This window comes from Zootermopsis nevadensis, unplaced genomic scaffold (assembly GCF_977971745.1).
Source record: "Zootermopsis nevadensis isolate Lab colony 2312 unplaced genomic scaffold, Znev_1.0 Znev_ptg000025l, whole genome shotgun sequence".
In the NCBI taxonomy this organism is placed as follows: domain Eukaryota; kingdom Metazoa; phylum Arthropoda; class Insecta; order Blattodea; family Termopsidae; genus Zootermopsis; species Zootermopsis nevadensis.
In genome coordinates, this window is record NW_028259157.1 from 2648619 (window position 1) to 2665055 (window position 16437).

Sequence of the window (16437 nt, forward strand, 5' to 3'; positions counted from 1 at the left end):
GATAAATTAGTGTGATGAAGACTACACAGCATTACAAACCAGAAGACACAATTGACATCTTCACTACCATGAGTTCCTCCAGTCTAATACTGTTACTTTGTATTTATTACGTAGGTTCAGTACCACATCAAGTTGTCTGACTACCTGATTGTTATCAGAGGGAGGGATAAAAGATTACGTGGTATCTCTGGTATTATTGTCAGCTCTTATCATCGAGATGTCAGTGTACAAAGGTCATAGAACAAGTAGCTGTTATTTTTGCAAGATGCATCATATAGGCCAACTTAAATTAAGGAAGGGGAAGGTTTTGTTATGTGGAAAACCATCATTCAGTACAATGCATGCTATGCTCACTTGTCTGATGTTCGTACACAATATTATCAGATATGTGGTACATGTTTCACTGCACATGACCTTACTGACTCATATGCTGATGTCAGTAGAACAGGTAATTATTAAATTATTTGAACTGACTTCATGAGAGTGTGTGATGTTCTGTTAATTTATAAACAACAGAAATCTCATGCTTGGATGTAATCTCAGTGTAAGTTAGGAAAATCCCATTCTTGTGTGATGTAAATGAAATATTTGACTAATTTAGTGGAGTAGGGTCTTCCTTATGAAGCTAATAGTCGTTGAGGTAATAAATTTCTCAACTTTTATTGAACCCAAATGCTCAGTACTATGTTCACAAGGACTTGTTACCAGTCCTCATACTGAGCAACTGAAAATATTTATAATTTGATAATTGCTGGACTATAAAAAGTGTATGTGCATCTGGACTGTTGGTTTTGAAGTTATTGTGTATAATATTAAATAATACTGCATTTTAGAATCTTACATATATTGGAAAATCAAATTCCATAGTTTAGTGCAGTATTATAAAAATATTGTTTACAAACACATACAAATTAGCTTGTCTCTTAATGTGTTGGAAATTCATAAAAACCGTTATTTTAGTAATACTATACTAAAATATGTAAAATAATTTTCAGGTGTTGTATCTGCAAAAGTTTTCAGGTCAGTTGATACAGATAATAATTTTCTACATTTTCCAGATATGTCAGCAATTTGCAGAGGGAAGGAAAGGCCAAGAATAATCATATTTATGATGAAATTGTGAATGCCTGTAAAGAAACTGTTGTTGAGAAGAAAATTTCAAAGCTCAAAACAAAGACTGATAACACAAGTGATGCAGCAGTTAGAGAAAAGACTTATGGTGCTGATGTGATAAAGTGTAACAGTGACAAACATTCACCCAAACCTCCACTTTTACCAAAACCTCAGACATCGCCAAAACTTCTTAACAGTTTTCTAAGGCTTGGCCCTGCAAATACGAGACCGTTCATTTCCAAACGTCTCAGCCTAGTCCTGCCAACAGCAAGAAATGGCAAGGAATTGACTGTTGGCTCTGAGAATGAGATAACATTTCTCACATCCACAGTTGGAAATTATGATGGAGAGTCTGCTATCAAAAGACTGCCTGTTCACATTAAGGCTCCAGTTGCAAAATTAGAAGAATTTGAAAATTTCTGTGATTCTGTAAAAAGTGAGAGCCCTGTCAGACCTCCACGATCACCCAAGCACCAGCCCTTTAAAGGAGAACCTTTCACAGTTTTTGAACATAAACCTGAATTACCACTGAAGAAGAAACAATGGAATTGTAATGCAGCAAGTCCTGTGCTAGCATCTGGAGCTGATTTTGAAGCATTGCAATTGCATTGGCAAAACATGAAAAGGAAGAGTGCAAGCCTGGGTAGAAGTGATGCTTTTAGATTTATTGAAGGTCAAACTAAGTGTGCTAGTTTGGAAAGGGGCAAGATTACAGACTTTGTGTCTTATGTAGCAAACGAAGAGGAGTTACCTAGTTTAAGAGCCAAGAATGCACCTATTCCACCTCCACGTCAGAAGAAGAAACAATGCGGACATTCTCATAGTATTCCTGTCTATGCAGAAGTAAATTACAGTTTGAAGAAAAACCGCAGACAGGCAGCTGAAGAACCAAAAGAATGTTCTGAGTATGACATAGATGGTAATGAGGAAGGGGTACAAGAACAGATGGCTGTGATTCAAGGAAAGTTAGTCCTACCTGGACCAAAGAATGACACTTTAGTCAGTAAAGTAGAAGGATTGGTGTTGGACGAACATACAGAAGGAGGAGAATGTTTTCAAGAAATTGTGGTTTGTGACAACACTGAAAACATGAAAGAATCAAAGAAGATTGAAGTTGTGAATGAAGTAAGTGTCTGTAGAGAAGATGTTGATGAGGTTGTTAAGTTTGAAACACTGAATTTAGTGGACCTAAACAATGGTTGTGTAATCTCACAAGATAACATTTTAAATAGTACTGACTTGGATTGTGCCACAGAAGATAATAATGATAGCATTAGTTCATTTTTAGTAGATAATAGGACTTCAGGCACAAATGGCAGAATTTCACCAGTTGTGGTAATGGAAGTTATGTCTCATGCTGAGGAATCTTTAACATCAAGTCTGTTGCTTGCACATGCAGAAGAAAAGCAGAGTGGTTCGAGTCTGGAATGCTTTTCAGTAGAGCCTCAAAAAGAGTCAATACCAGGAAAGGTAGAAGAGCAGTCATCTAAGATTTCCCATAATGTCAGCATTGTTGATGGTGCTGAGCATCTTGCCATTGAAGGAAACAGTTCTCCCATAATACATCCAGGAATTGCAGATTTTTCTGAAAGTGTAACAGCAGTTGTCATAGACAGTGAATCTGCAGAAAGTGTGAAGAATAATATTGACATATCTTTGCATAGTAGTGTCAATAATGTTGAGGTGAGTTGCACTGATCTAGTCATTGTGAAGGAAATAGAAGTTACTTCCCAGGTAGAAGCAGATGTGTCCCAGAATGTAGACAGTGCTAATAGTGACTATAGGTTATCAGCATCTTCATTACCAGTGAGGAGAAAACTGGAAATGAAAGAGTCAGGTAAGTTTCTCCGACGGAGGCAGTCATGGAGTAATTGCAAAGATGACTCACCTTCACCTGAGAAAACTACACATTGCATCCCCAGTACACATAAGCACAAGTCAAAGTCATGTTCTTGGTGGTGTGATGAAGGAGATCTTTCTAGTGGAGTACTGGGAGACTTAGACAGTTCAGATACTACAGCAAGGCAGAGTTCATATGAGGAAGTTGATTGGACAGGTAGCGATTTTGAAGATGGACCCAATCCTGTGCGGAGTAAATTATCTACATTGTTGGGTTCTCTTGGAAAGGGAAATCAGAAGAAAAAAACAAAAAAGGATTCAAACAGTCAGTTTTACTGTGATAATCGAGAAAACTGTGATCAAAAACTAAGAGAAGAGGATCAAGAAAGAGAACAGATTCCAGTCTTAAAAGTGACTGAAATCCCAGCAGCAGAGGTACAAGAGATTGAAATTAATGGATTTAACTCTACTGTTCCTGATGGCAGCAGACCTCCAAGTGGGTTGAGCACTTTGAGTGCATTAGATATCGATCAAAGAAGTGATGCACCTGTGTCAGAAGATAGTTTTGAAATATACCAACATTCAGAGTCAGAAAATGAAGCAGAAATAAATCTAGAGGATAGAGATGCAAATCAGACTCAGTCAGTAGAAACACATCACGAGAAGAAAGCATTTTATATTGCTGAGGAACTGATGACTTCAGAGAGAGTCTTCATTGATGTGTTGAAGCTTTTAAATGTGGATTTCAGGCAAGCAGTACATGCAGTTGGAGCTGAACAAAAGTATCCTGTTATCCCTGGTGCAGAATTAGATAAGATTCTCAATAGTTTGCCCCAACTTCAGAGTTTCAATGAAGATCTGCTTCGTGATTTGAAACACAGAATAGATAACTGGGACTGTATTAAAAAGATAGCAGATGTGATTGTTAGGAAGGGACCTTTCTTGAAACTTTATACATCATACATTCAGAACTTTGAATCACAATGTATTTACCTGGAAGAATGTTGTCAGAAGTATCCAAAATTTGCAAAAGTCGTGAAAGAGTTTGAGGCATCACCTCGTTGTCAGAAACTATCTCTAAAGCACTATATGCTGAAGCCTGTGCAACGAATTCCTCAGTATCGCCTCTTGCTGGAGGACTATCTCCGCCATTTATCTCCATCCTCTCCTGACTTGGATGACACTCAGACAGCTTTGAAAATAGTTTGTGATGTGGCTGATCATGCAAACAGAAGCATAAAACAAGGGGTAAGTTATTTCATTTATAATCAGAGTTACAAGGTAATGGAATTTATGTAATTCATTTTATGTGTTATCTAACCTTAAATAAGGAGCCGGCATAGCTCAGTCAGTGTAACGACTAACTACACACTGGATGACGGGTTTGATCCCCAATGGGGGGCAGAGGATTTTTCCTCTACCCTGTGTGTTGAGACTGGTTCTGTGGCCCACCCAGCCTCCTATCCAATGGGTACCAGGGTCCTTTCTTGGGGATAAAATGCAGCTAGGTCGTGATGATGACCACTCACCCCTATCTAGTGCCAAGATCAAGAATGAGTAGGAGCTATACCCTCTCCCCCCAAGTGCCTACATGGTGGAAAGTGGAACAGCTTTATTTTTGATTTTACTAACTTTAAATGCATATACCAAACATTGCAGTGTATAAGATAGCACTCTACTTCGTATTTTGGAAGTACCAGGTTTGAATCTTGGATATTTTTTTGGTTTTCTTTGCCACTTCCTTCTACATCCTTCCTGATTTATCATTCAGTTATTCTTCCATTCACTTTGTAACCTGTGAAGTTAACAAGTATTGTTAAATAATTTAAACAAAAAGAAATTTATGTTGTTATGAATGTCACCCTGGATTGGTACTAAACCTGCAATTTTATGGCCTTTTCTTACTTTTTAATTAATCATTTTGTACAGTACTATCATATTTTATGTTTCTGTGTATCTGTTCACTACACATTTTTAATGGTTACAAGATTTTGTTCCTATCATCTAATTATTTAGATCTTCATGCTGACCAATGCATGATGCAGTTTAGCTTCTTGTAGGTATGGTCTTTGCAGTTAGTAAATAATTTAGTGCTGAGATGGGGTGTTAAATATCTTCTGTCAGTTAATATCATCATTATCATCACAGGTTCTAAAGACTATTACAGGCCTTGACTGCCCCAATCAGTTAATATGATGATTGTAATAATAATAGGTACCCCAACCACACATCTAATCCAGTCTTCCAAGCTTTTCAGCCATCCAGTTAGCTCAGGAGTAACATTCTGTATTCTGGAGGTGCTCATTTCAAATCTCAGCTGAAAACTGAAAGTCTGAACTGAGATTTACATGGCTGGGATATCAGTATCTTTGAATAGGCCATTACCACTTCCTGTACTCATTGGATAATGCTTTAGATAATGTCAGATGAGTTACACTGATGCAGTTAATATAAAGGAGAGTCACTTCCCAGGTAGAAGCAGATGTATCTCACAATTCAGACAGTGCTAATGAAAAGTATAGGTTATCAATGAAGAAAAAGTTTTGAAATGAAAGAGCTAGGTAAACTGCAGTGGTGGAGGTGGCAAAGAAAACAGTCCTAGTGCCATATAACTGTAAAGGTTCTAACTATATTGCTGTTTCTCTGAACTGGATTTACCATTTAGTATTCTAAAGTGGTACCACTGCATTTCAGGAGTATTTTGAATGACAAAGAAGTACACCAATAGGATATTCTGTTTAGAATCCAGCAGGTATAGGATGTAGAACTAGTCTGTTTTATATTTAAGTTAGTTGGACAGGCTTAGATGACATTGATATATTGAGTGCACATAGCGTTTATAAACAAAAACACTTTCTCATTCTTTCATATTAATAATGTATGCCATTTACTGTGGCTTTATGATAGTGGTTAACACATGGTAATGGGCTTGATTTTATTCTCAAGGATCACCTTAGTAAACTTCTTCAACTGCAGTCACAGTTGGGTAATTATGAGATAATCAAACCAGGGCGTGTGTTCTTGAAGGATGGAGAACTTTTCAAGCTGTCAAGGAAAGGAGTACAACCACGCTACTTCATACTGGTAGGTGTACATTTAGTTATTGGTAATATGAAGATGACTGTGTTCTGCGTTTTAATGCTGTGTAGTCTGGTAGAAGTTTACCACCGGTTCAGATGTCCTTGCTCCCTCCATCATCAGGGCAATCATCAAGGAACTCTACCACACTACATTGCACTACAACCCAGAAGACAGCTATCTTTATAATCACTGCTGTGAGAACCCCAGATCCTACTGTTAGTATGTTTGTCATCTGTAAATATCATGCGTATCATCTTTCTTTTCCCCTATTTATATTTATAGTTGGTAATAACTTATCTCTTTTAATTGTATCCAGTGCTTAGAAAGGCTTCCAAAAGGATGGAAAGTTTGTTTCATAAAACCCATAACAGGCCACCTAGTCCCAATATTTACCTATTTACTGTTATGCATATTAATGCAATTGGGAAATCATGCACCAGTTTCTTGAGTAATATCTTGATTCCTCCAGCCCTTAACCTAGCTGCAAAATTAATTACCTATAACATTGTTAGCATTAGTCCTATAAGAAGAGGAAAATAAGAAGGCTGGAGATGACTGTCTTCTGGGTTGTTGCATTGAGTAGTCTTCTAGTCTACCTGGCTACATGGTGCAACAACAACCCAGAGATGGCTGTCTTCATACTTGCAACCATGAAAACCAGAAATGTTACAGGAAGGAGGCTTTTTGTAAAATATATTTTTTTAGAAATGTAATCTAAAAGTCATATCAAAATCTGTATATAAGAAGTGGTTTTGATCACATTATCCGTCTTAATCCTTAGCAGAGGCTTTAATTCACAATCTTGATCCTTGGCTGGGACTTTAATTCTAAACTTTAACTTGATTAAAATTGGAGTACAGAAGTACATCACCAATGTCATAGTATCCTTGTCTTGTGTAGCTAAATGACTGCCTTCTGTACACATCTTATTATGGATCAGTGCAGTCTTCTGGGCTCAAAATGAACTATGAGTTACCACTGAACAGCATGAAAGTTAGCATTCCACAAGCAGAAGACTACCATAATGAATTCAGCATCATCAGTGTCAAACGGAGCTTCACACTTTCTGCACGGTATGTTAAAATTATAGTTTTGTAGCTAAGAAATTATAAGCACAGGACTGGAAGGTATATTATGGTTTCATGTTATAGTTTCTACACATATGTTGTAAATTATTTTAGGAATGACTCAGAATAACAGTAACATAATAAATTTACCTTCATACATTCACTACTAAGTATTTAAGTAACACTAACCACTTTCACCATGTACTGGAGCTTGACACCAGTTGATAAAGTAGTGAATTCTCCAGTATTATCTAGTCATAGGTTTACTGCAGGAATCAAAGCAGTAAAGCATGAAGTATTTTATTAGACAACTCTCCTAGTTTTTTTTATTTTATTGATAGGTTACATGGTTGCTAACACCTTAAAATTTCAGGCTGTGTATGTGAGCCTTTAGTTTTGAATAAATTAACAAAAATTGTCAACGAAATATTCATAAAAGTTGCTACATAATTTATTTTTTATCTTTTTAAATGCACCCTTGCTCAGAATGATTTATAACTTTATTAAAAGACTCTCGGTTGGAGGACTGAGAATTGTTAATCTAATACTTTGGGGCAACTGAGATTCAACTACATTGGGATTTCTAATTTAAAATTGGGAACCCCATGAAATTTATTTGAAGAATAATAAGAAAATAAGAATAATTTTTTGTCATCAGCTGGAACTGTCAATAAGTTTCTTTAATCCTGCAGCTTACCAAAGAACAAAGCAACAAGTTTGCATTTTCACACATCCCATTCTAAGACAAGATGGTTCAGAATGCTGACCTGATTCAAATGGAGTCTGCTACTGTCACTAATTTACAAATGCTTATTTAAAATAATGGAGCCTGGATAGCTCAATAAGTATAGTGACTAGCTACAGGCTGGACGACTGGGGTTTGATCTCTGACGGGCAGAGGATTTTTCCTCTAGCCTCTGTGTCCAGACCGGCTCTGGGGCCCACCCAGCCTCCTATCCAATGAGTGGGGGGTAAAGCATAGCTGGGTCATGATGCTGCCAACTCACCCCCATTAATTGCCTAGGATAAGAATGAGTAGGAGCTGTACATCCACTCCTCCCAAACGACTTACATGGTGTGTAGCAGGATGACTTTACTTTACTTTACTTTTACTTAAACTAATAATTTCATAAATCTCTCTCTAGTAACAAAATGTTAAGTTTTCAGGTAACTAAATGCAATGAAGTATTCTTGGGTTAGCAGCAACTTTGATACAGAGTAAAAATGTGATGTTTTACAGACTATCTTAATCATAAGGTATTTGTGTTTGAGTGGCCCAAATTAGCCACTGCACACCCACTTACACAAATATATCAGATCACATGGAGCCCAGTCTTTGCTGTCCAGGAAGAAGTTTCTGAAATTGTCTTCCATGACAGTGACTAAATGCAGCATACAGTGGTCATGGAAATAATGCTTCACACATTCTTGACATCGTAAATTATGTAGTTTCATGTTCTCGCTGCTCTTATCAAAAGAGAAAGAACCCCTAATTCCAGTTGAATAAGGAGCTTGGCTCACAGTAGACTGACATGTCTTTCTGTATTTTTTGTCATACTTATGTGAGGAAAAATAAATTACAACACTGAAATTTACAGAACTTACTTAATAACTGAAGCAGCTAAATTCCAAGTGCATTCAAATAACAATAAAACACATGACTTTTGATTTACATGATTCAAATCTTAGCAGCAGTATTGGCCATCCTAACTGAAGTTTTCTTTGGTTTTCCTTTGCATTCCAGTTGAATATCTGGATATTACATTGATTTAGGCCACAACTGCTTCTCACACCAATCCTTTCTGTTTCATGATATATGCTCCATAAACTTCCAGTTGATAGTGTCACTAAACAAACCTTGACTATTTACATGATTCCACCTCTTGGCAGACCTCTTTTTAATTTTCAATAGGTAAAAAAGAAATTACCCAAAAACTGTGCTCCATCTAATAAAGAATATTGTTGCTTAATGGTTTTTTTCCAGTGTCCACATAAATGTAACTAGTGCCACTAGTCATACTCTCATTATTTAGGGCTGTCTCAGAACCATTATAAAATGTTGTTGTTATCTGCATCAGGATTTCACAATGAAAAAACTTTATAGAACATTTTATTTTCTATGCTGTATACATCAACAACTGTCCCTAACATTGTAAAGAGAAAGGCACATTTCTTAAAACTCATTTTCAATCAGGTTTGATTTGTTGACAGTAATGATTGACCAGTACAGTTGGACCAACTTTAAAATAATTAATGATGCAGTTTCTCAAACATTAATTTCATCCATTATCTTGCAATTATACTTTGCTTATAGATTTTTTTTTCAGTTCCTTGAATGAACGCCAGGAGTGGGTAGATGCTCTCCACAAAGCTATCACAGACTACACTTCACGTCAGTTATCGTTCCAAAACATTAAAATTACTTCATCCCCAAAGAATGAAGACTCGTCAGAGCCATTCAGACTTGGACAAGAGTTAAGTATTTATGATGTTCTAGTAGATGCGAAGATCACACTTAAAATAAGTTGTGCTTGAATCTTCCAACATTTGAACTAACCATAAACTTTCATTCATTCCACTTTAAGTGCTGTATATGCTCTGTAGTTGCCACATTGTCCTTAAATGAACCAAATATGATTGCACAAATTCATTCAGCCAGTAAATAAGGACTTATTTATTTTATATTATGAATATGAGAAGATAAAAATAATGATTCAGCAACATAATAGAGAAATTGATTGATTAATAAGGAAAATTATAATACATACAAAACAGTGAGCTGAAATCAGAAATGCATTTTGATGATGCAGAAATGTAGACGAACTACTTTTAAGATATGTACTTACCCTGATCTCCTGTGCAGTATACAGCTCCATTTACTCAGCAGCTTGAGTACATGTATAATATTTGATTAATTTTTGCCCTCATGCTTGTAGTGAACATTCTTCTTATGCTAAATTATTTTAAAGATGTCTCACTTGTTAAATGTCTGTCTGTGAATTAAATCTGGCAGGTATGGTTATCCTCTTACCTAATGTAATTTTTCAGTTTATAATTTTTCACACCTTGGGCAGGAAGTTGAAATAATAAATGTTACATTACTTTACTTCCAGGCTCCTGTGTGGATTCAAGACAGCCGTGTCACCATGTGCCAGTGTTGTACTGCTGAGTTCACTGTCACCTTTCGGCGACATCATTGTCGGGCTTGTGGAAAGGTTTAACCTCTTTCCTATTATTCTATTAAAGTATTTACTTCTTTAGAATTATATCTGATGCAGTCACTTGGAAGAGAGTGCATATTCACTTGTGAAAATAAATTTACATTTAGCATAGGATACATCACATGCACTTAGTGGTAGAGGAAGGCCAAGAACTTTGGATCTCTGAAAGTACTGTAATGTTGCCTATTACATATGTTCATAGAATTTATCTTCACTTTTAATTCATAGCCTTTCATTTAACAGAATTAATTTTATTTCACACAATTCTTTTTTGGATTTGCTGTACAAATCTGCATTAGGCTCCTTTTTACAGGGTTCTTAACATATCTTATTCATTGGAATCATTGTTTACTCAGGGAAGACCTATGTCAGTAAATGTTGCAACAAACAGATGGTTGTTTGAAATGAGAATCATTCATCAGCATTTACATGCTGCTTTGTTGAAGTAATTATACTTAAATATGCCAAAGTGTTACTATAATAAAGAAAATTCATTTCATTGCAATTAAATTGAGTAGATATGTATAATATGTTTCTAGTTGTACAGTTGCAAATACTGTATTTTATTTAATATAATATAAAGAGCCGGGATAGCTCAGTCAGTATAGTGACTAGCTATGGGCTGGGCGACCGGGGTTCGATCCCCGACGGGGCAGAGGATTTTTCCTCTAGCTTCTGCATCCAAACTGGCTCTGGGGCCCACCCAGCCTCCTGTCCAATGGGTACTGAGATCCTTTCCTGGGGGTAAAGCGCAGTCGGGGCGTGCTGCTGACCACTCACCCCCATCTAGTGCCGAGGTCAAGAAAGAGTAGGAGCTATACCTCCACTCCCCCCAATGCACCTACATGGCGTTAGTGGGATGCTTTACTTTACTATTTAATATAATATAGTTTGTTTGACCTATAGTTTAACCTAAACTGTGACCATTGTAATTCACATAATGCTCAAGATACCTTCAACTAGCAGTACTTATATCATGTACTCTTTCCTCTCTCTTGCTGCTTACTAATGCACATAACAAACCTGTTTTCTTTGTTGCTGTCACCAGTTTGTTTACAAACCTTTATCAGCTGTGCATCACAGCTTATGCTTGGTCCAGCTGGCTGTATGTCACAGTAATAATCTGTTGCCTGAAAACCTGAAGTTAAGTATGCTGGTATCAATGTGATATAGAGATTTGAAACTGCTATTCCCATATGACAAAGGTTAATGCATATCCACAGTCCTTCGAATTGCTTTTTGCCATATTTAAACAAATACTTCACGTGCTATTGCAAAATATACGCACTTGTAGTAGTCAGTACATAATTGTAATTGAAATTATAGCTGGATCTGTATTACTTATATTGTTATCATTGCATTTATCTTACTTCCAGATTCTTTGTAGTGCTGTTCAGCTAGATACTGTGTGAATGTTTCTTCATATCCATTCTATTATAAGTCGAGTTTAAAAAGATAGTTACACAATTTTAAAATTCAGTACAAGAACTTTATTGTAATCCTGTGATCAGAATTATTGTTCTGTCGCATTGTGCCAAAAAAAGGCACCAGTGTAACTAGGGTTCTATTTATTAAATGTAAACTGTTGTAAAACTTGGAATTAATTTAATTTTGTAAAACTGAAAAATGATATAGTAACATTTACCAGCCTACCACAGTATAAAATTTCTTTTGTTTGCTATTGTTCCCCATCTTAATATGAAAGACAGACAGACAGACATAGTATAAGAATATTATTCATTAAGTCTTTATATAGTTTTAAAGTGTGGTGCAAAGGCTATGTAAAACTCTTAGAGATATCCTTTTTCCACTTCTTTTATAAATGTACAGAGACTTGTCTTGTGTTCTTTCAGGTTGTGTGTGGTGACTGCTCCGACTTCAGAGCGCCCCTCCAGTACATGAGATTCCAGTCAGCTCGTGTCTGTGAAGAATGCCATAATACTCTTCTTAAAGGTCTGCAAACATCCATATAACAAAATACAGGAATCCAAATTTGAATTTTTATGCATGAGAAGTAGTAATTTATAGAAGTAGCTCAGTAGACCCCAGGATTTTCTTTGTTATGAAGGTTTCATCTTATAGAGTATTGCATAAGATGGGTTTTATTGTATGTCAGTCAAACACATTTAAACAGTAAGTTGAATATTGCAAACCTTCACTTGCTAATCCTAATACAATCAAACCTCCCATTCTCCATAGATCCTATAATATAAACCAGCTTTTCCATGATTTACCAAATTATTCTAACATGAGTAACCCAATAACTTACTCCATTGAGCCAAGTCCATCCTGAGAAGTCAACAGTCACTCAGCCACTCAAGAAATACCCAACATTTTATGGAACCTGAAGGTTCATTACCATGTTCGCAAGAGCCTGCCACTGGTCCCTATCCTGAGCTAGATGAATTCAGTCCATTCCACCCCATACTATTTCTCTTAGATCCATTTTAATATTATCATCCCACCCACATCTAGGTCCTCCTAGTGGTATCTTTCCTTCTGGTTTGCCCACCAAAACCCCGTATGCATTCCTCTTCTCTCCCATGCATGCTGCATGGCCTTCCTATCTTATTTTCTTTGACTTGATGAGTCTAATTATATTTGGCAAGAAGTACAACTTATGAAGCTCCTCATTATGCAACTTTCTCCAGCCTCCTATTTATTCTTCCCTCTTAGGTCAAAATATTTTCCTCAGCACACTTTTCTCAAACGCCCTCAGTCTACATTCCTTCCTTAGTGTCAGAGACCAAGTTTCACATCCATACAAAACTATTGATAAAATTATAATTTTTTAATATTTTAATCTTTATGTTTCTTGACGGCAGACAAGAAGACAAGGCTCTGAACTGAGTGGTAGTAAGCATTACCCGAATTTAATCTGCTCTTAATTTCTCCATGAATCAGAATTTGATTTGTTACTGTTCGCTTCCAAATATCTGAACTTTGACATAGTTTCAAAGGATCCATTAGCTGTCTTTATGTTATGATTTTTCCCTACTTTCTGGTGATGAGACATCAACATATACTTAGTTTTCTCTCTGTTCACTAATAGATCTACCTCCTTACTAACATCAATTAGAGTTTGTATGTTTTTCTTTATGATATTTATGTTATCCCCTATTAGATTTATGTAATCAGCATAGACCAGTTTCAGTCCCACGTTGTTTTCTTGAACCTTCCTAATTGCATATTCTAAAGCAAAGTTGTTAAGCAATGGTGATAAAGTATCTCCTTGTTTTAGACCATTTTGATTAGGAAACGTCATACAAATGTTTACCTATATGGACTTTACTATAATTTTTCTAATCAAATTTTAATAAGCCTAACTAGTTTTATGGGTATACCAAACTCAATGAGAATATTGTACAATACTTCTCTTTTATCTTATTCATATGATTCCTTGAAGTCTATGAATAGTATAGCCGCTCAGTGATAGGAGCTTGGCTCCTCGGTAGACACTCAACTCTCTCCGGGGTGTTCGCGGCATGTAACTGCCAACAACTGGAGGCTGCCACTTTTGCTGAATATTTTACACTCCTTTATTTTGTTAAGAATAATACAGATATTAACTGGCTCTAGCCACAAGAAGATGATTTCAGAATTGTATTAGACTTGAATGTCTACATGCGACAATGTTCAAAGTTTTTTGTAGAATGCCAAACTAACACGCTGCTGGAAGCGTCATGTTCCTGGTTTGAAACATTCAAAACCAGTGATGTAGTCACTTGCATACAGCTCTTGTGTCTAATTGGCTCTTTCAAATTTCCTCACTCACACCTTACAATGCATTGCCCAGTAACATTCGTCTGCTGAATGACAATGAACCATAAAGCCCAAACTGACTTTCGACATATTGAAGCCATAAATGTCAAAGTGTGACACATGGGACTACACCCAATTCATGACAATTAGTGTAAAAACCAAGACTTCTGGGAACCGAAGGTCCTTGCACGTCTCTGTCTTAAATAAACACTTGGGTAGATGCCATGAAATGGAAGTATCCATCCCAGTATTACACTCCAAACACCACAGAAAAGTTAAAATGTTGAAAAGGAAACTAAAACAAATTCAGATTAATAAAGTAATAAGAAATTAAATAGTATGATTAAATTACCTCAGCAGAAGATGTAATTTGGACCGTTACAATATATTCTATTGTACAGATAACTATTCGTCTTGTGTTCACTTAGTAAACAAATGTATTGAGTCCAACCACAGACTAAATGTAAGCCAGACCTCTTTCCTGCATGAAGCCTCACAGTTGTCAAATGGGTTATTCGTATTCCATCCAATATATTACTCTTATACATAAATCAAAATTGCTGTTTTTGGTTTCGTGTATTACCTTTTTGAATGTGCATTTTTTTCTCCCTGCCAGAGGCTACGGACCCAACATCCGAAGTGAATCAAGCAATGAAACGTGAGCTGGGAAATGCAGTCAGAATCATAGATAATTTCAAGAAACTTGGGCCAGCTAGTGGAAGGAAAATAAAAAAGTATATTCCACAACGACTCAAAGAGGTAATCTTCACTGAGTTTACTGAGGAACTAATGTAGTATGGTATTTCTTCAAATAGTATTTAAACCTCTATTAAATATTTTTCAAAAATAGTTTTCAGGTCTTAGGTTGGTCATACACATAGGAAACTGGTTCCGTACATACATACATACATACATCTTTATTACATTCCATGGATCCATAAGTTAGTCAGATGACAATAGGATGTAGAATAAGTCATAATAATACAATACATGTTATACAAATACAAGTCATATAAATGTCACAAAAATACAAACAAAGGGTTCACATGAAGTAGAGATAATTTACAAATAAATCCACCCATTATATACAATAGATAAATTACGACTTACTTGTAAACATTAGAAATTCATCGACAGAGTAATCACTTTCATAAAACTGAAAACTGTGGTTTGGTTGAAAGTGGTATTCTCTGAAATTGGTAGTCACTTACTTAAATGAAACAATTTTGCACAACTGATGTAACATGAAACTGGTTCCATCTTCAGCCCTGGAGATGTAGAAAGTATGTTTCTCTTTAAGGTTGGTGTCTACATGTTGTCACAACCCAGAAAAAAATATCATCTTCAGCACTGTGAGAACCTCAGATTTCTCCTGTGTGTTGTTCAACAAGAAATTGTTTGGCTGAAACTTGTTCCATGAAACCAGTTTTATGCATCTTGTTTGTGTATGACCTGCCTTAGTCAAAGTACAGGATTTCATTATGAATTCTTTATATGAGAAAAAATAGGAAGTACGAGGGTCGCTCATTAAATAATGCCCCACATTTTTTTTCTCAGCCAATAATGAAGATAGAAAAGTGTACTTTTACATGCTTGAGATTTGATGTTTCTCGCGTTCGTGTACGGAGTTTCAAATGATTCCAACCAATGGCGGAGCTGTAGTGAACTGTTAAAATGGCGTCTGTGAACGACTCTCGTTACAAGCAACAAGCTGTAATTGAATTCTTTTTTGCTGAAAAAGAAACTGTGGTGAACATTCATAAATGTTTGTGTGCTGTGTATGGAAGCTGTGCAGTCGATAGGAGCACCGTTGGTCGCTGGGCTAAGAGAGTTAAAGCTTCAGGAAGTGAAGAAACCGAGCTCCATGATCTGCCGCGCTCTGGGCGTCCTGCCACAGCCACCACTCCAGACATGTTGAACCGCGCGGATGCCATTATTCGTGAGGATCGGCGGGTCACAACTCGACAATTGGCCCAACAGCTTTCAGTCAGCAATGGAAGTGTAATTGCAATTATCCGGGCTCTTGCATATTCGAAGGTGTGCGCAAGATGGGTTCCACGAAGTCTCACAGCAGACCACAGGATTCAAAGGAAAACAATTTCTTCTGAATTGTTGGAAGCGTTTTGATGCTGAGGGATCATTACAGGTGACGAAACCTGGATACACCACTTTGAGCCGGAGACAAAAAGGCAGTCAATGGAGTGGCATCACCCTCAATCACCGAGAAAGAAGAAATTCAAGACAACTCCCTCCGCCGGAAAAGTCATGATGACTGTCTTTTGGGACAGTGATGGGTTCATTCTTGTGGATGTAATGCCAAGAGGTGCGAGACGCGTACATCGGGACCCTGAAAC

At 36.6% G+C, this 16437-nt stretch overlaps 1 protein-coding gene across 7 annotated transcripts in view; it reads left to right on the plus strand.

Annotated features, from left to right (window-relative positions):
• LOC110830221 (uncharacterized) overlaps window positions 1–16437 on the plus strand; it is a 29900-nt gene that overhangs the window by 10037 nt on the left and 3426 nt on the right. For 6 of the 7 annotated variants that reach the window (XM_087355899.1, XM_087355897.1, XM_087355896.1 and 3 more), the window contains 7 exons: window positions 1059–4200; window positions 5899–6036; window positions 6934–7106; window positions 9428–9573; window positions 10212–10315; window positions 12175–12274; window positions 14700–14842. In XM_087355899.1, the coding sequence (XP_087212025.1) occupies window positions 1059–4200; window positions 5899–6036; window positions 6934–7106; window positions 9428–9573; window positions 10212–10315; window positions 12175–12274; window positions 14700–14842 (3946 nt within the window). Of the gene's footprint in view, window positions 1–1058; window positions 4201–5898; window positions 6037–6933; window positions 7107–9414; window positions 9574–10211; window positions 10316–12174; window positions 12275–14699; window positions 14843–16437 lie in introns of those variants that run through there. The other variant, XM_022064855.2, reaches the window with a different exon arrangement.